Source organism: Desmodus rotundus, chromosome 1 (genome assembly GCF_022682495.2).
Source record: "Desmodus rotundus isolate HL8 chromosome 1, HLdesRot8A.1, whole genome shotgun sequence".
Classification (NCBI taxonomy): domain Eukaryota; kingdom Metazoa; phylum Chordata; class Mammalia; order Chiroptera; family Phyllostomidae; genus Desmodus; species Desmodus rotundus.
In genome coordinates, this window is record NC_071387.1 from 201,634,098 (window position 1) to 201,658,347 (window position 24,250).

Consider the following 24,250-nt stretch of genomic DNA (forward strand, 5'->3'; position numbering starts at 1 on the left):
GAATCTCTCGCACAAAAGGTGCACCCCCAAAATGGCCTTTTAGACAGTTGCAGGGGAGATCTGTATTCATTACTGACTATTGTACACGACATCCCTTGGGCTGGAAACACTGAAGGCGGGGCTCAGTTGCTTTTGGGCGTCTGTCACTTGTCTGTAGTCCGTGGTTGCTGGCAAAGACGCACTGTGTACAAACAACTTTGAGAATCCAGTGTTTGCGATGTTCCAAGTTAATTAGCGCAAAGTATCAGATAATCGTAATTTATAAATTTGAGAAAGACATCTGTGTGAGCTTTTATATTTGCATCTTGAAATAATATTAGCAAATGCAGAGTGTACTGAGGCTAAAACAAAATAAAAAACCCTTCAGCCCTCCTGTGATTGGTTTATTGAATGGTTAGCATCTAGAACTGTGTCGATATCTAATCTGCTCTTCTTTTCTTGGGAACTCGAGGAAGCAAGTTGCCACGTATTGTCAAGTGAAAAATGTTTTCTATTCACCAAGTGAGTTAATTAGACTGGAAAACACAGGTTTCACATCAGCCTTCTGTACGTTTAGGTTTCCATTTAACGTTGAGAATAATGGGTGAGTGAAGGCCATAAGCCAGTGGTAAAATAAATAGTCCAGGTGAAGCTGATTTCAATAAGGTGGGTACTCGACTGGTTCTGTTGAGGCTGCCTTATCCCCGTTAACCTGGCGAGTACCTACAATGATTATACCTTTAAAGGAAATGTTCTCTTTCTTTTCTTTTTCTTCAAGTTGATCCCTTTATAGGCTTTTGTTTGGGGCAACTGAGATAAATCTGCCGTGCAGCTGTAAATTGGAGTTAACGGCTGCCTGTCTCTTGAGAAAGGAAATACAGAATTCTGGAAACTGATTAAATAGAATGGGTGGGTAAGAGAAAGGCCGTCTTGAAGTGGTAGGATCCATTTCCCCTATGTTTTCTTCTCATGGTTTATAGTGTTTACTCTCTGATCCACTTTGAGTTCATTATTGTATCTGGTGTAAGGTAAGGGTCCAGGTTTTTCCTTCATTTTATGTGGATATGTAGTTTTGCCAACATCATGTATTGAAAAGAGCCTGGTTCTCACACTCAGTTTTACCTACTTGGCCAACAGAATAAAAGAACAGGTGGGCAACAAACATTGCTGGGAAAATTTGGACACTGGTTTGTGCCTTGATTTGGGCAATCTGGGGAAGGGGAGCCTGGCTATATGAAAGCCTTGTGTCACGATCTGATGTCACATACACATAATGTGGCTCTTTTGCTGACAGCATTGTTATTAGTTCAAAAGTTGCATTTAAAATAAATTCTGTGGAGTTTAATGAAGAGGAGCATTCCACCCTTCAAAAAGTTGATGTCCTCTAAGTTAAAATAGCTGGAGAGGAAATGGAAACTGTGTGGTCTAAACATAGAAAGTGAAGCCCTGGCCAGATAAGTCAGTTAGAGCATCATCCCAATACACCAAGGTTGTGGGTTCGATCCCCGGTGAGGACACATACAAGAATCAACTAATGAATGCATAAACAAGTGGAACAACAAATCGATGTTTCTCTTTCTAAAAATCAATAAATAAAAGCTTTAAAAAAGAGAGAGCAAGGTATAAGCCACAAAAATCTTTAAAAATAATAAAAATAGAAAGTGACAGTGTAAGTAACCTTGATGTACAAATTTACTCAGTGAATTTTGCTGAGTTCAGTGCTAGAGGGGGAAAAACGGTATTACCTTTGAAAAACTAATCTTTTTCTGTCTTGGCTGCTAGGAAATTCAGTGCTAAGTTTTGTGTTCCGTCACATACCCTTTCATTCCTTGGTTCTTGACCTTCTACTCATTGGTTTTGTTTTGTTTTTCCTTATAAGTCAGTTTTATTGCCGTAAACTTACCTACAATAAAGCACAAAAAGTACTCATTTCAAGTCTTGACAAATGCCTACCTCTCGTAACTGGCACTTCAGTCAGGATGACAGAGTGTTTCCATGCCCCCAAAGGGTCCCCCGTGCCTCTTTGCAAACTGTACCCCCTCCTGCCCCTGTTAAGTCTGTGCCGCTCGGTGTCAGCCACCCATCTGCCAAACACACTCATGGAGTAGGTGGAAGAGAAAAGAGCAGCTACTTAAATGAAATAACCTCTTTAAGCTCTAGGTTTCCTTCTTTTGACCTGCTGATCATTTTCTTCCTTCATATCCACAACAAAGCCGGGTCACAAGTCCCATTACAACTAGAATTAACGAGCGTTTTCAGATCTCTGTAGATATCTATGAAGCATTGCCAGATATCCTTAGAAGACCGTATTCTTTTTATTTTGCCCTTAGATTAGACATCCAATTCAAAGGATTTTTTAAACCAGCCAAGTTTATTCCTGTGCGGGTTGCCCACGCCTAAGCGGCCGCTGTCACTGCCAAAAGTGGGCCCAGGGGAGGAGCGCCACTTTGCCCGTTAGAGAGCCAGGGCCCTGCTCTCCAGTAACTCGGCAACTCACGCCCTGTGAAAATCTGCAGCTGCTTTTGGGAATGTTAGAGCTATGGCTTCTTTGTAGATGCCATAACAGTGTCTGGAAGTGACAGCAAGAAGTTTAACCAAGTGGATTGTGTATGGGGACAGCTTGGGGTCTCTGTGTCCATGAGTGAGGTCATTGGAGAGACAGGAATAGTGACTAGTTTGTGCTGGAGGAAATGTGGTACCTGGCTTACGTCAGAACATCAGCACGAATGTGCCAGTTTGTGCCTCTTCCCTAGGACAATAACGGGACAGCGAGACACAACGTAAGGCTTTGACGCTGTTTTCCCTTGCCAGACAAAAGGAGTTATTGTCATTGGTATTATATTTACCATTCTGGAATTACGTCGACATGATGAGTTGAACTCTAAGTGAAGATTTATGCTAAAATATATCATCTTCAGATGTGATGTTTTAATGTTTCCTTATAAGGTGATAGAGCTGTTTAGCATGACCAAAAGGGGCACATTTGACCTTTTTTGGGAATCACTTCCTGCGTGAACAGTGTAAAAAGGAATGTCATTGAACCGGGGGTGTTTGCAAAGCACGGTGAGTCCTCATGCAGACGCGGCCGGCACCAGCAGCGGTACTCAGCTGCGTTTCCCCACGTGCCTGACCTTTCCATTCAGCGGTCTGCGCGTTGGAGGGCATGTCCCTTTGATTGTCTTGTTTTGTTGTTGCTGGCAGTGCTCAAAGGACTGTGTACACTGTCTGCTGTTGTAAACTCTTTAGATAAAATAACTATTAACTCAGTCTCCCATCCCTGAGTTCCACAGTCACACGTATTTGGATGACTAGGGACAACCCAGAGAGCTATAAATAAAGAGCGTGTGGATTCTTGCATGGTGACTATAATTTGCCCTCCCAAAGGATTCTGGTTAGGTTGGGTTTGAAGTGGAGGGTTATTATGGGTATGTGAGGAGCCACCGATTTTGATTCACTTTGATTTTATTCAAGGGAAGGATAGCATCCCTAGTCTACCACAGAGGGAAACCCTTTAAAAGACTCTCTGGCTCTCTTCTTGAACATTATTAAATTTTCATTATTCTTTTCATTGCCAGAAATTTAACGATTGATATTTAATAATTGAAATGTAATTGATTTCCCAAATGTGCTTCCACATGATGAAAAGTAGCAGAGTCTAATCTAATAAACACTTGCCAACTGCATTTTTCCTCTTTTCTTTAACTTTCTTTTAGGACTCAGCCCAAAACCATGTTTGCACAAGTTGAATCTGATGATGAGGAAGCAAAGAATGAGCCAGAATGGAAAAAACGTAAAATCTGAAGAATCTCACACGAGAGCTGTTTGCATGATGGGGAGGGGTATTGGACAGTTGTTTTTTTTAAGGAAATGAAAAATACATTTTTATGAACAGATTCTGTCCTTCGTCTTATTGAACTATTCAAAAGATTGGTAGCTACCCTTCCCTAAAATTATGCTTACATTTTCTTATCTGCAACTATTAAACTGTATTATAAGTAAATAAGAAACAGATTCTTAGCCTATTACCACATCCTTCAGGTATTTGGAGACTTTACTCGACAGCCGTTGGTCCTGTGCAGACTCTCCGGACCTGGGGAAGGGGCTGCACATCGCCTTGCACGTCCGTCTCGAGCCGTCCTCGGAGCGGACTGTGGAAACGGACATCAAAAGCCTAGCGTCTCTGTGCAATATCACAACAGTTGTTTACATGGCTGCAAACAATTAGGCTGAGCTCAAACTACAAGCATTGCCATACGAGGAAAGAATGTGCGTCTGATGATCCTTCAACAACAGAATACAGCGGTTCACAGTTAGGAAGCAGGCTTTGAAGTCAGACGGATGTGGGTTCAAATCCAGCCTCTGCTCTTACTGTCTGGCTCACCTCAGGAGAGTTGTTAAATTCTCTCTTCCAGCCTCCACGATGATAATCGTGCTGCCCTTGTCTGTTTTTCAAGAGGATTAGAGGAGACACTCCTGGTAGCACACAGTAAATCACACTCAATATTTGCTCTCTTAAAATAGAGCTAATGATATCTACTCTGCCTATTTCTTATCAGTATTTGGTGTAGAAATGCTTTGTAAATGTTAGAGCTATGTAAGTAGAAGACACTAAGAATCGTTCTGAAAGATCCTTGTGCTTTTGTGACTAGGACACTAAAACCAAAGTTGGCAGTTTGTCTGAAGAAATAGTGAGTCAATAGAATAAAATCCTGTGGACCGATTCCGCATAGACGTGGGGTAGTTTTGGCATGTCTTGTGATTCCTGCTAGACAATCTCGTTTGTGCTGGTGAATTAAATATAACGGAGAGTGAGGGTCCGAAATAAATGAAAGCTCCTGGTTCTACAGGCTTCGCAGACGACCCCTTCCCCCCAAATCTTGTTTAACAACTGCTCCCGCTCACACAGCTCTCTTACCCGGCAGTCCCAGGTGGTAGGGCTCCTTCCATGGAAGAGCCCTAAAACTTCCATTCCTGCCCACTGTTCCGTCCTTTCCCTCCAACCCCAGTTCACCACATCCCTTCCCTTGTCCCTTAGCTCACAGGTAATGGGTAAAAGAGGAAGAACTAACCTTTGCTGAGTCCCTACTAGCTTATGACCACTAGTCGAAGGTCTTTGCTTGCATTAGCCCATTTAATTCTCAGAAAAACCCCATGAGTACGTGAAATTGTTGAACCTGTTTTACAGATGAGACAAAAGAGGTTCAAGGTAGCCAACAATTTGCGTGAGATTATATTCGGAAGGGCTGTATGAAGACTTCCAAGTCCCTAAACATCAGTTAACTCTGTCCCAAGTTTCCTATTCCTGTTGAAATACCTTCATCCAAAATCAGTTACAGACTAATATTTTGTTCCAGCTGTTTAGGATTTGTAAATTTATTGCTTCTTGGATAAAATTTACTGAAAGCATTTCATATTTTTTTCCCATCTTAATATAAACATTGCACCATATGGAAGTGTTCGCCCTGCACAGCCAGGGGTTGCAGACAGTTGGAGGAAGACAAACTCGATCACAGTGGAGCTGGTGGAGCCTGCTATGATGTAAGGGGGGAGAAAGGCACAGCTAGCACAGAGACGATTTTCTCATTGTTACCCACAGCACGAGTGGCCCTTTTCCTGCTTGACGTGACCTATCTCACTCAGGACACCCATAAATATTTCAGTCTCGATTTCGGTGAGCCGGGACCTTCGACCAGGACTGGACGAGTAGTGGCGCTCATCAGGCCCACAGCCCCATCACCTGGATGGACGTCTCCCAGGCCCTCCCACTCCTCCTGCCCCTCAGGCTGCATGACCTCACCCCATACACGCTCGTGCTTCCTGTCTGGTCAACCACGTTTCTGTTTGCTCAAACAAGGGACCTGGAAGTCATCATAATGACTCCCCCCTTACCCCCACACCCCTCTTCATCCAATCTCTATCCGTGCCATCTTCTGAATCTTGTGTATCTGCCCTTCCTTCTCTCCCTGCTGCCCTGCTGGCGTCCAGACCCTCTTCTGCCCCTGCCCAGGACCCCTCGGGAGCCTCCCGCCCAGCTGCTAGGTCTCTCGCGGGCCCTCCTGATGCGCCTCTCATTCTGCCATCAGAGTCAGCTTCCTGAACCCAGCCCTATCATTTCAGTCCTCTGCTTCGAGCCTTCCAGAGGCCCCGTGTCAGTAGTTCTAACTTTTTTTTTCACAGCACTTAGGCCATTCAAGACCCAGCCTCTCCCGTCTTTCTTGCTTTAACTCCTGCTGATCTGAGGCCCAGCCACACTGAACCCAGAAAGCACCATGTTCTTTGCCACCTGAATACGTTTGCACATGTTGTACCCTCTTCCTTCCTTGTCTGCGTTTTTAAAAAAAATACGGGGATCAATTCACCTTTTCTGATCAGCCTTCTGTGACCCACCCTGGCAGACAGCGAGTCGCCCTTCTGGCCCCCATACTTGCTTACATGTCTCTCCAGTCCAGCCTTCTCTCGGGTGGCATTGTAAGTGTGTACATGCACGTGGCTTGTGGGTTGCAGACTTTGAAGGCTAAAGCACGTTGGGTTCTGTGAATATTCAATGAAGTAGCCGAATGAATGAGAGGAGCCAGATTTTACCCATGTGTGCGTTTTTGACCCTAGCCCTGAGAAGGGGGTTAAAGGTGCTCAGTAAGTGTGTGGCGCAGAGGAAAGGATGGAAGAGCATCAGGTATGGGGAAGTGTGTCTGCCTCATAGCTGGGAGGGAGGGTGGTTCATCCTGCTGCTTGGTCTGTATCCAGGCTGCCGTGCCTTTCTGCTGGGGTGAGTCTCAGGTCACGGTGCCGATGGCTCAGGGAGGGAGCGGGACTGTGCACAGTTGTCTGTGTTCCTGGCACGGCCCAGCAAGCCCTAAGCCACCGTGACATCTTCAGGCACTTACCTCCTGTCCCGAGTCACCAAAAATCTGAGGTATCTCCAGCGGGGGCTTTCTTAACCTCAGCAGGATGTCTGTGAACCCTGCAATGTACCCACCATACTTTGCCAGTGCGCATGTACCTATTTTTGTAGAGGCTCCATGAAATTCTAGGATATTGGGTACTGCTAGCAGCTCCGTCATCACCCAAGAGGACTGTATAAAATCGGCTATTCAGACTTGAAAACAGGACAAAACTCGCATGCATGCACACACACCCACCCACTACCAAATGGAGCAAACCGTAATATCTCTGCATGCTGGTTCCCATCTCATCTTAGGCAGTAAATCTTACTGCTTTGTAGTCGGATCTTAGTAATTATTCTCTGAGAGCTGATTAGCCTTCTGTTGCATCAAAAACTAGCGATCAGCTTCATGATGACATGAAGGCAGCATCCTAACATGAGCCTTCCTTATGTAATTTCAGAGCACGTATTATGAGACACGAGCCAATCTGAGAAAAGCTTTTAAGAATCAGTATGACTATATCAGGCCACTGTGAGCTCTTTCGTGTTTAATAAGCACCAATTAGATGTGGTGGGAGGGCAGGAGGCACCGAGGTGCCGGCTTACAGGTACACACATCCTGGCCGGTGGCCCTTTAGAGGTGATGGACTTCATTCATTCACTGGTCTTCCTGTACACGAGGCGGTCAGAACTGGAGGGTTGTGAACAGACACCTTTTGAAAAGTATCTGTCGATAGTGGGGCGTACCACGAACTGACATGACCAGTACTGTAATTTTTTCTTAATAATTTCCTCACCACAAAACTGAGAGAAGACCAGGCAAGGAGTAAAGTGCCTAAAGATGGGAAATTGTGTGTGTGTCTAGAGGTGTGCAGGTGAAGAAGGAGCTTTGAGGGCAAAGAGAAGAGACATTTGCTATTCTAAGTAGTTTTATGGATGATCAGAGTGTTCATATTGGTGTTTTCAAAATAATAATTAAAAGCATTTTAAAGGTACTTCACATGGCCCCGCTTGTACTGATACTCATTAAAGAACACTTGGAAAATGTTGACTTATCATGGTAGATTAAAGATGGCCACAAGTTCTTTGACATAAGAGGACCGTCTTGCTTTAAAGCTGAGCAGGTTCTGTGACAGCACGGCCCACGGAACATGCAGAATATGGTGCTGTGCTAGTGACCAGGCCCAGGCATTGAGGAACTTGCAGGTTCTATCACTCCCACACCTGTCTTGTAACTCTGCTGCCATACTGGTAGGAAGCCCAGGTAGCCCCACAGAGAGGCCCACCCAGAGAACTGAGGCCCCTGGCCAGTCACCCCACCTGAACTCCCAGCTACTACCAGCCGGCACCAGCATGTTATCGAGTCACCTTGGAAAGCAGAGCCTTTGGGCCCAGTGAGCCACGTCAGCTGTTGTTGCATAAAGCAGATAGGTGGGCCAGGTCCTACTGAGCCCTACCCAAATCACAGATCAATGAGAAAAATAAGTGATTATTACCATTGTAAGAAGTAAGTTGTGGGGTTGTTTGTTATGCAGAATTACATAATTGGAACAACCTGAAAGACAAAAAGAAATCTAATCATTCAAAGACAGACAGTGCTGATACTTTATAATTTTTTCTTTAATGTATCATTTTGAGATTTATTTAGTCTTTCAAAAATTATAATAGCTATTAAAATATGGTATATTTTTCCCTTGTTAAATAAACATGTAAATTGTCTACATCAAACCTCATATATAATTTTAGAAGCTACTTAGTAAATCCATTATATAGGTATATCTCCTATACTGACCATTCTTCTATTCTTGGAAATACAGATTGCTTTCAAATTTGCTATTATAAGCAAGGCTACTTTGCCTAAAGTTTGATGCCTAAAGTTTATGTATGTAGGAGTCTTTTCTTAGAATTGGTTATCAAAATGAAATCATGGGGTGTCAGAAAGAATGATTTATATTTGCTTTGATGGTAGACTCATTGCAACCTTGGTAGTTACCTTATCACTGAGTGCTCACCTGGAGAGGTCAAAGATGATTCTGGGAAATATTCCTGGTATACTGGGTCGACTAGTGTCCCCTCAAAGTTCCCGCCCACTTGGAACCTCAGAATGTGATCTCATTTGAGTCTTTGCAGCTGTGATTAGTTAAGAGGCAACCACGGTGGAGGAGGGTGGGCCCTGCAGCCAATGGCTGCCTCCTGCCACGCAGGGCACGTGAAGACCCACAGAGAGGCACGCACAGAGGGAGAAAGACCGGGTGAAGGTGAAGGCAGACACTGGAGTGAGGAGGCTTTTGAGTCGAGGACCTCCCCGGGTGTTGACGTCGACCAGAGGCTACGGAGAGGCAAGGAAGCACCTTTCCTAGAGCCCACAGAGGGAACTGGCCCTGCTGAATCCTTGATTTCTCACTCGGGGCCTCCAGAACCGTGAGAAACTAAATTTCTGTCGGTTAAGCGCCGCCCTCCCCTCCCCCCTCAGTTCGTGGTCGTTTGTTACCGCAGCCCTAGGAACACTTGGATCTAGGTTGGGGCTGTGCATGTCTGCACATCACAATTCATTAAGGGCTCAGGAAAAGAAAAAATTTCACAAGAAGCCTTTCAAGGTCCAACCTCAATGCTCAGAATCCCATTGTCCTCCCCAACCCCACCCCAGGCCTCAACAGTCAGCATGGACTTGACTTAGGATGGTGGTTGTTCTCAGCCACCAAGTTTGGGGTAGTTTGTAACACAGTGATAGACAGCTAATTCAGCTTATGTTTTGAGTATGTAAGGATTAAGAATTCTTGAGTATTAAGAATTTGTCTTAAGGCAGTGAGGTCACTTGGCTTTTCTTGATGGCACAGAGGTAAGGGGACAGATTTTATTCTCCAGGATGGGGAGACTCAGGAACCGACCACTTGGGATGAGCACAGAGATCATGGCCAAAGGAAATAATTGCAGTATTCTTCCTTTGAGTCCCTCTGAGCTCGCAGGGCCACTGCCCCTTTTTCCTTTCCCCCCAGTTGACTTGGTTGGGAGTGGTTCCCTGAGCTGCTTTGTCATCCCCCACCCTCAGGACAGACAGATGCCCAGCATTGCAGCCTCCTAAAGTATTCATGAGGTTGTAAGCCTCCGAGTGAGTTTTGCCCACAGCTCTCTTTACTCTGACCCATCTCTGGCTGAATTACTGATGATGGCTTGGCCGTTTACAAGGCACTTTGAAGTGTGAGGCTGACAACTGGCCTCGCCTCTCAGATCTGCCTGGCAGAGCCAACGTGACCAGATGTCTGGGGCTGCTCCTCAGATCTCTGAATTAGATTGACCGTGACAAAAGATAAACATAGGATGGAAGAATATTTACTGCGTTAATCAAGGAGCTTAATAGTTGCTAGGGCTGGTACCTCGGAAGAAATATGAAGTCAGAAGTTTTGGGCTCATGTTTCTCCTTCGCTATTTACTAATTGTGTGAGTTGAGGGAAGTCATGGAAACTGTGAGCCTCAGTTTCTTCATCAGTAGAATGGGGACTTTATGAATCACCCAGCCTACATCAGAGGGGTGTGCGGTTTGAGGGAGAGAAGGAGAGAATGAGAAGAACTTTGCAAACTCTGAAATGCTAGTGCAATTGTCAGCCCTTGTGGTTGGCTGTGGCTAGTATCTCAGGCAATGTGATACACATACTTAGACAGCAAGCCCGAATTCGTCTCAGCCCCATAATTAACACTCACTGTGTTGGTGGACAGGACACCCTGCCCACAGGGAGAATTGGATTCAGTGTGTTGGAGAGGTTGCTATCTAGAGTGGAGGTTATTCAGGCTTTGGCGATAGTTATCTTAGGTGGACTCTGGTCTGGGCTGATTCAGCCGCTAGGCCCCTGCCTGCCTCCTGGTGGCTTCACTGTGGGCCTTGGGTGACTTGGCGACCCTCGTGGTGCTGGTGGTGACAGCATCGAAACCTACCCGCATTTAGGAGAATGGGAAAGTTGTCTTTTGCATTTCTCATAGGCTATTTTGATATTGCTTTATTTTCTTTGCCCTCCTTTCTCCCCAGCATTAAAAAGTATCGTGTTCACTTCGTTGGGTGCCTTGGACTCTACTGCCTCTTGTTTATGAAGAATAATAAGTCGACCGTGACGAATGGCCAGCAGCGATCTGCCTCCAAAGTACAGGGAGTTTTTTCATTCCCTTATTTTGTTTTAAAAATAATAAGGTATTTTTCCTTTAGAGGAAATAATCTTATTCTTCAGAGATACATCTCATAGAGAGAAGCTCTGAAGGCAAGGAGACCTGGGTTCAAATCCCAGGTTGGGTGAGTCACATAGCTGTTGGGAGGAGCCTCAATGACTCTTGGGGATGTTCTGAGGATCGAAGTGTGAACTCCCTTTGCAAACAACAAAATGCTATGCAGATGTTCTTATTGCTGCTTCTGTTCACGGCTCCCCGGCAGGAGTACACAGGCTTTCCAGAGACTCTGGCTCGGGGGATTTCTTGGAAATGCTGTATCATGGCATGTGTGTATTTGATCTGAAGTAAGTCCCGAAGAATATGTTGCGGGTACATTGCTCACCTCAAAAATTTGCAACCCTTCTTTTGAAATCCAGCTCCTACCTGCTCAGTGACCCCCAACAGTTATGGCTGCACCTGCAAGTTGAAAACTAGATTATTTCCCTGGCAGCATGGGGCCTGGAGGTGAGCCCTGTGAATCCAGTCTGAGCCAGGTGTGGGGCCTGGAGGTGAGCCCTGTGAATCTACTCTGGGCCGGGTGTGTGGTCCTCACCTCGCTCTGCTTTGATCTGCTTGCCTCTTCCAAGGTCTTTGTCAGTATGACCAGTCCACAGCAGTCAGCATTACTCTTTTAATTTACGTGCAGTCAGCTTTCAGTGTTCCCCCTTTACTGAGGTTATGGGGGTGTAAACAAAGACATTGAGGATATCCAAATATTTGGAGTCCTCATGCAAGACTTTTGATTTTGAGGATTTTGAGTGTAGTGATCTGTAGAGATCTCTTGATCTCTAGTCTCCCTGATCTCTCTCTCCCACCCTCTCTCTCTGCTTTTTTTTTTTTTTTTTTAAACCTACAATGTCAAGGCTGCTTTGAGAGGAGTAACATCCCAGGGCCACCTGAGAGGGAAATGCAGAAGCAGGAAGGAGGGGCACACCAGCTTGGGAGCAGCATTCAAAGGCTCCAGGGTGGGGGGTGGGGGGGGTCCCAGCAGTGTTGGCAATGGACCCCCATGGCCTGGGGTACCGAGTGGGAGGGTAGGCTGGTGACCTTGAATGCTGAAACACCAGAAAGCCTCATATAGGATCAGAAGGGGCAGCTGGCTTCCCTTTGGTTCTGTCCCTTGTTTGTACTGCTTGGCAAGACCCAGAGTAAGAGCTGTGGCAGGTGGAATCCACGCTGATTTTCAGGTGGGGCCGAAAATCCCAGAGCACATATTCACCGGGGCCACCCGAGGGTGGGCTGAGCTTTCTCCTCTGCACACTCGGCCTTCCGCAGGCCCTGTGTTTTTCTCCGAGCCGTGCCCTTAGAGGCAGGCAGTGAAAGAGTTTCTGTTTTGTTTCTAAAGAAACCAAGGGACAGGGACTTAACTAGACTTAAACTAGCAGGTGTGGCTAAACCCTGGCATCAAGAGTCTCTGTGCCCCCCGTGTAGCGTTTTAGGGGCAGTGTTCATAAACATCCTGTTAACCCTCAGATAGAGGAAAAGTGATCTGGTCTCAGAAAATGCCAGACCAGAGATCCCGCAAAAGTCAAACCCATGACTGCGGAGTAAGTCATGCCCTTGGGCAGCGTCTGTCTGGGCAGGACATGGCTGTGGCCATTGCTGCATTACTAACCTCTTGCTCAGCCATTTGTTGAAACCGTCATTCTTTGGGAAACAAGAATTGGACCCTTCGCCTTCTGAAACCCCAAATGCCATCAGTGGCATCCTTCTCCGTGCTGCCCTATGGGGCAGCCTGTGTGTGGCGCCTCACGCGTGGCTGCAGGAATGTTGCCTGGAGGGCGCTGGAGCTCTCTGAGTAAAGGCCGCCGCCACGGGTTGAGGCCGCCACTGCACAGTCTCGTCGCAGAAGGGCGGTCCAGTCTCGGGAGAGCCTGACTCTAAAATGCTAGGCTGCTTCGGGGTCACCTGGGGCCGAGCGTTAGGAACACCGGGTCCTGGGCCCCCTCCCAGCCGTTCCCCTGCAGAGTGTTCCTGGGGCAGAGGCAGGAATCTGCATTTGTCACAGGGGTCCCGAGTGACTCCGACACAGGAGGTCGTGCACTCTGCTCCAAGGCAATATGGAGTATTCGCGCTCCTTCCGAATCTGAACTTGAGAAAATCTGGGAGACTCGGTGCCTGGGGTGCTGAGTGGAGAGAACGGCTGGCTGGTCCGAGGAGCCCCACGGAGTGTTTCAGGCCTGGCCGCGCTGCTACCTCTTGCTCTTCTGTTTTTCTGTCTGTAAAATAAAGCGCCGCGCCCGTGAAGCTCCTAAGACAAAAGGTGCCGTGTGACAGAGAGGCAATATCGGTAAAAGTGTGCTGTTTTAAACTTAGACACAATTTAAGAATAGCTTTTACCTTACCTTTGGTTTTCACAATAATCTCGCTAGAATTTCACGACAAAGTATGTCCCTCAGGAAGATGCTGAGGCATAGAGGCGCGTTCTGGGGCCCACGGGGACCCCCAGTCATTCTGTCCGCCAGGGGACGGAGCTTGAAGCTGGGGCCCCGCCCTTCGAGCCCCCCGTGGGAGGGCCCGCAGGCAGGGCCTCCCCCAGGAGCTGGGCTGTGGGGCGTGGCTGGGGAGGTGGTGTGCGCTTGGCACTGCTGTCCTCCGTTTCTTTCCTCTCCTACCGCCCCAGCTCTCAGGCGCCTACACCTGGAACTGGAGCAGTGACCCGACCAGAGGGGGCAGTCTCTGGGCTGGCCCTCCTGCCTGCTGTGTAAAATCCATGGACTGTTGGTGCTGACAGTTGGATATCAGTGTTGCCACTAGTACCTTCGTCCAGAGAGCTACCAAAAGGATTTTTAACTTACCAGGAGCAACTTTTAAATCTTTTACATGACCAGAGTCTGAAATCGGGCCAGCCATCACTGACCGCTCTACTGTCCTTCTCTCAGTGAAGGTCGCTCGTGCTTGCCGCGCATGATGGTGGGCGTTGGGAGCCCCGAGTTCTGCTGCAGCCTTGGGCAGTACTTGTCTGTGAGCTTGGAGAGTTCACTCCTGTCTTGGAGGCTCTGTTTCTTCACCTATACGATGAGGTTTCTTGATTCCAAGCTCCCTTTTGGGTCTTACATCCTTCTAGCTAACTCCCACCAATGCACTGGGGATGCTGGGGATATGCGAATGAGTGCCTTCCCCGGGAGCCAGCCTGAGGGTAGGAAAGATTCTTAGTGAATGTCCAGGGTACAGAAAACAGAGGGTTCAGGGCTCAGGGAGAGCGCGGCAGTGGGGTGTGTTTACGTTTTCTTGTCTACTGGAAATGCATACAGAAGCCCATGGTGGCCTCCATCATTCATTTGGCCTTCAGCTTTCGTTTCGCTTCCTGAGAAAAGCCCAGGACCCCTGGCAGTCAGAGGAGGATGCGGCAAAGAGGGCACTAATGAGATATTGGATGCTCTCATACCTGGACGTGACTAAGAAAGTGATGGGCATTTCTAGCTACGAGCAGGTGTGGGATCCCTGGGGCCACCTGTCCTCACAACCAGGCATGGGACTATTGCTAGGGACTGATGAGTCACAGAGAGGCTGAGCCTTAGAAGGTACCTACTTCACCTCCAACTCCCAGTACATCAGCAGTACATCTGCTAGGACCTGGATTTGGAGTAAGTCAAGGGCAGGGACTGTTCTTTAATGATAGCCTCAGAGCCTCAGTCTTGGCGCTGAATACATGCCCACTGAATGAATGAACGTCCCTGACAGGATGGGATCGTAACGACTAGAGTGAAACACACCATTTACCTCTGGGCACAGCTGTTCCTAAGCCTGGACCCTGGAACGTGCTGGCTCCATCTCGGTTTCTCTCCTTATCTTCTTTATCTTGTGGTGGCCCTGGCTTCCTCCATTATAAGGACCCTCAAAGAAGGAGGGCGGTTGAAGACCATTTAAAAAAATTATTTGATTGTGGTAAAAATTACACAACCTGAAATTTACCATCATACCCATATTCAAATGTACAGTCCAGTTGCAGAAAGTATATTCACATGCTGGGAAACTAGGACCACCACCTCTTCTTAAGAGCAATTCCCGAGGCCTGAAATATACGTAAATTATGAGGAATGAAATGGTATAGGAAAAATGGCTATAGGCCAGCTTTCTAAAATTTAAATTCAGTTTTCTAAAAAATTATTAAAGAATCAGCACTATGTTTTTATGATTAAAAAATCCTTCAGTAGTTGAGTTTAAAAGAAAGAGTTAACATGCTGGCCATGACTATTACAGATGTCTTTGCTACATGTTTTATTTTGGGTTTTTTTTCTTATGGTATGAAATTGTTAGCTATCACAGTTTTTATTCATTTCCTCATTGGAGAGTGAGCCTCTTCCAAATCAAATAAAGCTGGGTTGTAGTACCTCTCATCACCATTAGGGGCTACTGTTGGACACAAGAGTGAAGGGACCGAGAGTGGCTGAACAAAACTTCTCTCCTTCCTCCTTTCTTTCCCCACTGGGTGCCAAGCTCTGTGTGAGGCCCTGCAGATGCAGCCATAGAGAAGACACAGCCTCTGGGTGAGACAGACAAGTCATCACGGCAGAGGTGGTTGGGTTAGAGGAGGAGAAAGTCCACGCTGCTGTGGGAAGAGTGGTGTGGTCTGTCGTGGTAACGGGTTTGAGGGTGAAAAGAGATTTGGGCTCTTGGAACAACTTGGTGGGTCCATGTGTTGTGGAAGTCATGGGTCCAGGTGGCCCTGACCCCTTTCATCACTGGCAACCGCAGGGAGTAAAACGGTCACTTACCCACCTGTTTGGTTGGCGTTATTTTTCTAACGTGCAACACTTGCCAAAATAAAATACAGATTTTTCATCTCGCATGGGCTGGAGCCGAGGCACAGCACCCCTCAGCCAGCTGTTTCCCCACTTAGGTCTTGCCTGTTCCCTTTGGGCAGGGCCAGTATTTAGTAGGGGTGCAGTGGTACCCCTGAACCAGCTGTTAGATTGGTAAGAACCTTCCTGTTCTGTTGGTAAGTAGCTTTTTGGAGCTTCACCAGTGCCCCTCTTGCTGCAGGGGGTGCTTCCCCCCACAGCTCCTTGACTTCCGCTCTCTATAATCAGGCTATGAAAAGGCTCCCCACCGGTCCAGGAGGGCCGCGGGCCTCCGGCTCCCTGCTCCAGCTCGCAGTCTCACACCCATTTGCTGCCTGGTCCTCGCCCTGAGTCGCAGGGGCTGTTAAATACCTTAAATGTCACTCCTGCTCCCTTAAATGTCACCACGAGGCCTGTGGTCTCTGGCTGGACATGTGACCTTGCCTCCTGCAGCAGGGGACCTGTCCAGTCATAGATGGCTCTGGAGTTTGGGTTGATTTTTTAAATGTTTTCATTATAAAAGCTGCTTTATTTTCAGAACTGTGACATTTCCATTGTGTGGTGCTGAATGTGATCAATCGGGATGGTTAGGGGACTTTTTGTAATCTAAGGGACACAGGAATTACTTTTTATTTTTGCAGCCCCAGCTCATTAAGATAATGTGATTTTTTTTTTAACTACTGAATGTCCTTTCACATTCTTTGTAGTCAGCTTCAGGTAGCAGTACAGCTAAAATAATAATACTAATAGCAATAAATAATAATAATACATCTATTTGTCCTTTCTAAAACCAGCCTGTTTGCCTTTCCTTCACAAACAGCCCATCAGTGTGAGACCTGAAGGCTAACCTTAGAGGCACCTGTGGTTTCTCCTCCAAGAAAGTGTTCTGCGTCTAAGGAAACACTTGTTCATTTGAATTAGAAACCGGTGGGGTGCCGGCCGCTGGCTGGCTTCTCTGTGCCATGCTGTGAACCAGAGGGCAGAGGGCGGGCCAGGGAATCTGAGCATATCTGCAGGCTGAGACATTTGATCACACAAGGGATGAGAGCTGATTGCCAGTCCTCCCATCTGGAGAAAAACTTCTGTGTGGCAGGAGCTAAGGATAGGGTGAAAGAAAGTGATACAGCGAGGAGAGCGGGGTGAGGCGAGGAGAAGAGGCTGGGCCCCGGCCGGGTCTGCTGCGGCCGCGAGGAGCTCGGCATCACCTCTGCGCTGTCCTATGTGGAAGGGGACTCAGGGCGACTGAATCACTGGGGCTCAGTTGGTGCTCTGTCCTGTGGGTCTACAGCTCTTCCTCCTCACGAACACCCACATAAACCCATTTCTTACTGTGCTGGCTAACAGGCTAACTAATGCTTGGCATCTCCCTCTGGGTCCCCCTGAGGTGGTGGGATGGAAGGGAAGGCAGACTCTTTGTGAATACCCCTCCCGTTCTCCCCACAGTTGGGATATATAGCTGTCCCCCCTTATCCACCAGGGATATGTTCTAAGATGTGCAGATATTACCCAACCTTATACATACTGTGCTTTTTCCCTATACATACATACCTCTCACTTAAAGGAAGCACTTTATGGTTTCTCTTTGGCATATCTGATTGCCAACTCACTACTCTTGTGGCTGGGGGACATCATCACGTAAGATAAGGGTGACCTGAACACAACCCCTCTGATACCATGACAGTCAGTCTGCTAAAATCCTAGGTGGCTGCTCAGTGACCAATGGCGGGGGCGTATGCCTCGCTGAGACACTGGACAAAGGCAGGATTCACGTCCCAGGGAGGATGGAGAGGGTGAACGGGACGGCACAAGATTTCATTCAGCGTGAAATTTAAAGCATGTATTGTTTAACTCTGGCATTTTCCATTTAACAATTTCGGGCCGTGATTGACTGCCGGTAACAGAAACAGCGGAATGCAAAGCCATGGAGAAGGGAACCACTCTACTGCCTTCATGGCTCTTAGTGCCTAGCACCCCAGCTGGGCCTTTCCGTCACCGGCATGTGAACCACGGGACGCCACTCGCTTGTACGGCCAGGATCTAAGCGCCGCAGCACCTGACACGAGTAAATTCAGTAAGTTCAATCAGTGTCACCACAGGAAGGCAAAATCCAGGCTGGGTAGCAAACAGCACCGGCGTTCACAGCGCGTGCACTTTCCACGGCTACACTGCTGTCAGGGACCCAAAGCCCAGCAGCAAGGCCTTGACAGGCCTGGGGAATCCTGAGCAGGACTGAGGCATCTGGGAGAGCAGAGGGAGGCGGCTGGGATCAATGAAATTGTAGTCATTTGAATGGTTCAAGAGCTTGGAAAGTGGCTGCGGCTTTATGTTAACTAATAGCTCAGCTGTGTGTGTGATCTTCAAACGTCAGCCTCAGACCTTCTGGGCAGATCAGAGTAGACTATTTACATCACTTATTTATATTCCATTTCAAATGTTTTGTGTACCCAGTTGCCGCTCCATTGGCATTGGCTACAACCTTTTGTGGAGTTCTGGCTGTGAGCCGAGCTCGGTGGGAGGCACTTCCCAGGTATTAAGCGTCACAGCAGCTCTGTGAGGCAGGCTGTCGTCTTGTGCACGAAGGAGCCTGGGGCTCACCTGATCATCGGTCTGCGGGACCCTGTGCTCGGAGAGACTCAGTTTCCAGACTCTGCCTCCTCTCATTGTGGGACTTTAGGGAGTTATTTAACCACAGTTATTAAAACCGCAGGATTTGGAAAGAAGGCAACATTTGCCTTCACCAAACCACGCTGGGCTAGGGCAGTTAGCAGAGCAATGGAACGTGAATGTCTTCTTGCGCGTCAGATATACATATATTTTTGTGAACTTGGTGACCTCTAGGTTCCCTTTCTTGGGGACATAGGGAGAGAAGGCTCTAAGGTCAGGCATACTTTTACTTGTGCTGGTTCTGGAGTTTGGAAGAGCCTGTTCAGCTCACAAGCTGGACAGGCCTTTCTTTTGGGCATGAAAGGCCTATGACCCGTTTGGCCAAAGCTCCAGCACAAAAACCTCATTAAGCTGGTTACACATTATCTTCCAAATGTCAACTCAGACTAGAAGGCCCGTCTGGCCCTGGCAGTGATCCCCCGGCTTCTGTACAGTGTGTTATTGTACGGCACTTCCTCGGGATCTATAATTAGGGAGTCCACAGTGCACCTCTGAATAGTGACTCTGTTTGGCCCATGATGTCACTTCTTCAGCCCAGTCCCTTCTCATCATATGGCCTTCGCCGTGGTGGGGTTGGAATTCAATACGGATGAAATCAGACCTCCACGGAGTTCTCCGTGCAGTAATGACAGTGCTTAGGGTGAATCCCTTGGGGAAGAGCCTTTACATACCTGAAATAATTATGACATAAGAGCTGAGACTTCTGGGAAGTTCACTTTCTAGCTCTTCAGTCTGGACTAGGCCCTGTGGCTCTCAGAGACTCCCTTTGTTCATCTGGAAATTGGGGCTCGCAGCACCAGCAGCCCCAGAGGTTCACATGTACAATGTATAGATCACCTCTGTCTATCCCCTCTCCCACACCCAGTCAGTGACCAACCACGCCCTGGGTGGTCCTCCTCTAAGTACCTCTCACCTCCTTCCAGGTCTCTCTGTCTCCATGGCGACCATCCTGGTCCCCACCACTGTCCTGTCTTGCCTTAGATCACGATACTGGTCTGTTGATGGGTTTCACTGCCCCCACTCCTCCACCCTCCAAGAGACTTTTGGCTTCCATGGTGATATTTCTGGACAGTCACTTGGGACATATCCTGTGGCTTAAAACTCTCCGGTAGCACCTCTGTGCTCTTAGGGTAAAGCCCAGATTCCTCACCCCGACTCCGAGACCTGCACGGCCTGTGCCTGTCTATGTCTGCGACCTCACGTTGGGCCGCTCCCTCCCCTACTACTGCATTCCAGCCCCATGGGCAGCTTAAATGCACCAAGAACCCGCCCCGCTGCAAAACCTCTGCACTGGAGGTTTCTTCTGTTTAGATTTATTTACAGGGGTGTCCAACCCATGGCCCATGGGCCACATGCAGCCCAGGATGGCTATGAATACAGCCCAACACAACATCGGAAATTTTCTTAAAACATTATGAGCGTTTCTTGTGATTATGTGTCCCAATGTATTTAATGTGTGGCCCAAGACAACTCTTCTTCCAGTGTGGCCCAGAGACACCAAAAGGTTGGATACCCCTGGTAGAACATGCTCTCCCCCTTCTCAACTCGCTCCCCGGCCCTGCTAACTCCAGATCTCCCTTCGAGAACTATTTTGAAAAGCCACTTCTTCGGGATATCCTCCTGAAAGACCTTCAGCCTAACCCCCCGAACCCCCATAATTTAATCTGATAAAGAGTCCACCCCTTCAGAGCACATGCCACAGATTCCAGTCACTTGGGCAAATGTTTGTTTGAAGTCTGCCTCCTTCCTGGGCCGTTCTCTGAGCCCAGTCGCAATCCCAGCACACCACGCGGGATGTGACACCCATCGATCAATGTTACAGAGGGGACAAAGTGTATCACTCCTCTCCGATCTTAATTCTTCCATTTTTTGCAGTTAAACATCCTTTGCTCTTCTATCTCCAGCCTCCTGTTGGCTGTGGGGGCAGATGGCTGTGTGTGAGGGAACCCCCATCTCCGGGTGTTCTTGGCCACCAAGGGCTGGTGGGGAAGCGTGGTAAGAGGCAAGAAGAAATCACCAACCTTCCAAACGTCAGAGCTAGAGAGAAGCTGAGGGTTCAGTGAGCCCCATGGCCACCTTTTACTGGTGGGAAAACAGAGTCCAAGAGAAACTGAATGTATACCCAAGAGCAGAGCTAAGGAAAGGATTCAATGTCCCATGAATCCTTTGTTCTTTTATGAGGCAGAAATACATACATGTGAAAACATGTATTTACACCTGATTTGTAGAACATTTTGTAATTTTCATTTCTATTGCTTCCTCGATTCTCATAGAAGCCTGGAAAACAAGGTAGGGCAAGCCTTGTTTATTCTCGTTTTACAGAGAAGAAAACAAGAACAGATAATGTAGGTGACTTACATCACCACCCAACATCAACCCACCTTACAAGTGCAAATGCCTTACTGGGTCCCTCAGCTTCTGGTTCTTGGGCAAATGGTTCTCCTACTGTACCACCCTGTACTTCTTACAAATGAACAGTCGGGCAACTCCACTGCTGGTAAGAAATACGCTGGCCAGGGAGCCACAGCTGTGAGCAAAGCCAAATTCTGATTCCTTATCTTCCTTGCGCACTAGGTAGCGCACCCTTCCACCTGTCATGTGAAACTGCCTGAAGTTGAAGGGTGTGATGGGAAAGGCGTGTTGGTGCTGCGAAGTCAGCCTCACCAGGGTTCAAATCCTGGCTCTGCTACTTACAACTTGGTGACCCAACCTGCTTAATAGGAACCTTCTGAGTCTGGGTTTTTGGCTGTAAAATGCAGTTTGCTGATTGCTTCTCCTTGGCTTTGTTTGGGGTTACATGAGGTAGTTCTTATGAGACACAGAGAAAGAGAAGGCACTCTGTGGCCACTACTTATCCTAACATCAGAGGTAGCCCGAAGCAACGACTTGAGCTAAATGTCGGAAACAGTCCTCCTTTGGGTCAGGGAGGGCAAGGGGCTCATTACAAGGGCAAGAAGAGCCCTGAGGCTGAGGGTAAGGGAGCGTGCGTGCAGGCTGACGTGGACTGTGTTCTAGTGGTAGTCTTGTTGGCGGCCTCCCGGTGTCATGAGTATCCCCATGTGTCATGTGTCATGTGCCATGCCCGCTGTGTGTGCAGTGCTTGCTCACACGGCGGGAGGAGCAGGCAGGCAGCGTCCCGGAAGCTTCCCCCAGCCCAGCATCATTAACGCACTTCTGCACAAACAAATCATGTTTCCCATCTCTGCACTTAGATGGGGAAAGTTAAAAAAAAACAAGCGGCAGAAAATGTTTATAAATTAATCTGATTGCTAATCTGGGAATGGTTTTATTCTTAAAGCCAGTTGGGAGCTTTGTTTTTCTAAGCTAGGACTTCACAAAAATGCACCCAGAAATGGCGCCTTAAGGAACTTACGCAACTGAGCCGAGGACAGTCATATATGAGGACTTTTTCTCAGTCTTGAAGCCGAAGTCTAAAAACACCATCCCTAAAGTTTCAACTAGAAGATGGAAAATGAAAATGTGTTTTCATGATCAACATTTAAATTAAAATTTCGCAGTACACTCAGGAGCAATCTCCGGAGAAGCGGTTGCGGAAAGAGGTGGCAGGTGTTCAGAGTGGAGAGGCCCAGTTTAAAGAGAGCCCACGCAGAGACCACAGCCTTGGGGGACGTGCCGAGTCCAAGAGCTGTACCTCAGCCCCCTGGGTCTGTCTCTGCATTGTGTCCTGTCCTGGGAGGACACTGGTCACATCTGCTCTGCTCTCATGGCCACCGAACCCCAGTCTGAGGGGCACACCCTTTTTTCCAAGGAGAAGACCAAGTTTTCCCTCCTCCACAAAGTGGGGGGGGGGACATTACTCCCCAAAGATCGACAGTGATGAATTCCAGCTAATGAGCAAGCTGTTCAGGATGGCAAAGAAATGGGGCATGGACGTGTTTCTTAAAATGTCTTTTCTGTGTAAAGGAGAAGGAAGCATGAGATGATGTCACCACATGTATGGAGGCGGGGGCAGAAAGGAAGGTGCTCCCTGGTCTGGAAAACTGGGTCCCCACTAGCTGAGGAGTCCAAGTTGTAGAGAACACGGAACTAAGCAGAACGCATCTAAGAGGATGGGGGAAGGCACAGGGGTCGTAGTGGGTCAACAGGATTCACAGTGGGGCTCTGTCTCCAGGTCCCACTCTGCTTCTACCCACGCCCCTGGGAGCGCAACTGCTTCATGGCATCAGTGATCACACAGGTGCCGGTGACTCTTAATTCCCTATCCCTTCCTCTTCTCTCCTGGGCTTGGGACTCAAATGCTCACTGTCCGTCTTTACCTTCACGTCCCCAGGCAGCCTACAAACACCACATCCAACACAGCGAACACATCACCAAGCATTGGCACCTTCATGCCTACCCATGGCTGGCCCCTTCGTCCACCCCATCCTCCCAACATCAACCTGGGAATGAGTCATAATCCCACCTTCTCCCTCCGCTCTCACATCTGACCTATCACCACATCCAGTAGATTATTTTTCCTTTCCATTCATTGTACTGGTCGTCTCCTCTCCTTCCTGCCCCAAGTATTATCGCCTTGGTTCAAACCTTCACCCACATCGTTCTCCCAGGCCATTGCCATTAGCTCCTAATGCTTCTGCTGCCCCTACTCATCTCTGCTCCAAGTGATGCTCCACACTGTTGCCACAGTGACCTTTCTGCAACCCAGATGTTGTCGTGCCACTGCCCTCACTGGGCTGCGTGTCACCTACAGGACCACGCCCAGACTCTTCCCAGAGGTGAGCAAGGCTCATGGGATCTGGGCCCTGTCTCTCTCTCCTTTAATTCACCCCTCTAACTCGCACACTCAGTGCATGTGTGTTGGGTACCTACTTTTAGCCGGGCCCAGGTGGGTGCTGGGGATACAGTGGTAAACAGCACTCTCCCCTGAACCTTACCGTTCATCCTCTCCAAGCACGTGCAGCAACCCTGGCCAGGAGACTGCTCCAAGCTTAGTGCCTTTGCTCCCTCAGTTCTGTCTGCTGCTCTCCTGAGACTGCCCATCCCTCCCTGCCTTCCACCCGCAGATGCCCTTGCATCTTCCGAGACCTAGCTGAGGGTCCCTTCTTTTATGGAGCTGCCCTATAACTGTCCTTCCGGTGTGTCCCATGCCGCCTGTATGCGACTCTTCATTCTTGTGTTCAAAGAGTCTCCAGTGAGTGAGTCACTTCGCTGCAGTTTCCTCATCTGTGAAATGAAGAAAATGTTGATATTGTACGGAAGACAAAACTTCTACCCATCTTAGCTTTTCAGTTGGTCCTCTTTAACAAAAAAGATTAACAAAAGAAAAAGTTTATTAATGTGTGCAATACTCACCACATGGGAGAAGCCCCAGCAAGAAGGAACTCAAGGCTGTGGCTCACAATTTTGGTTTATCTCACATCTTCAACAAAGAACAATAGATCTGTAGAGAAATGATAGGGCAAAGGCAAGTAGTTTTACATTTCCAGGGGAGGCAAACTGTGAGAAGCTAAATACCTGGAAGGGAACTAATGGAGTTTGCTTGCAAGGTTCCTTTGATGCCATCTCTGCACTGATAAGAATCTATCTCCATTAAAAGGAGAATCTATATCCTGTCTTTAGGCAGAAAAGGGAGAGCTGCTGCTGCTGCTGCTTCTCCTTCTTCTCCTTCTCCTCCTCCTCCTCCTTCTCCTCCTTCTCCTCCTCCTTCTTCTTTCTTCTTCTTCTTCTTCTTCTTCTTCTCCTCCTCCTCCTCCTCCTCCTCCTCCTCCTCCTCTTCCTCCTCCTC

At 48.0% G+C, this 24,250-nt stretch overlaps 1 protein-coding gene across 1 annotated transcript in view; it reads left to right on the forward strand.

Moving 5' to 3' along the window:
• WDR70 (WD repeat domain 70) overlaps positions 1–3,870 on the forward strand; it is a 224,809-nt gene extending 220,939 nt beyond the window's left edge. The window contains exon 18 of the mRNA XM_024578576.4: positions 3,693–3,870. Within this exon, the coding sequence (XP_024434344.2) occupies positions 3,693–3,780 (88 nt within the window). The 3' untranslated portion in view covers positions 3,781–3,870. The remainder of the gene's footprint in view (positions 1–3,692) is intronic.
• Positions 3,871–24,250: the final 20,380 nt, after the last annotated feature.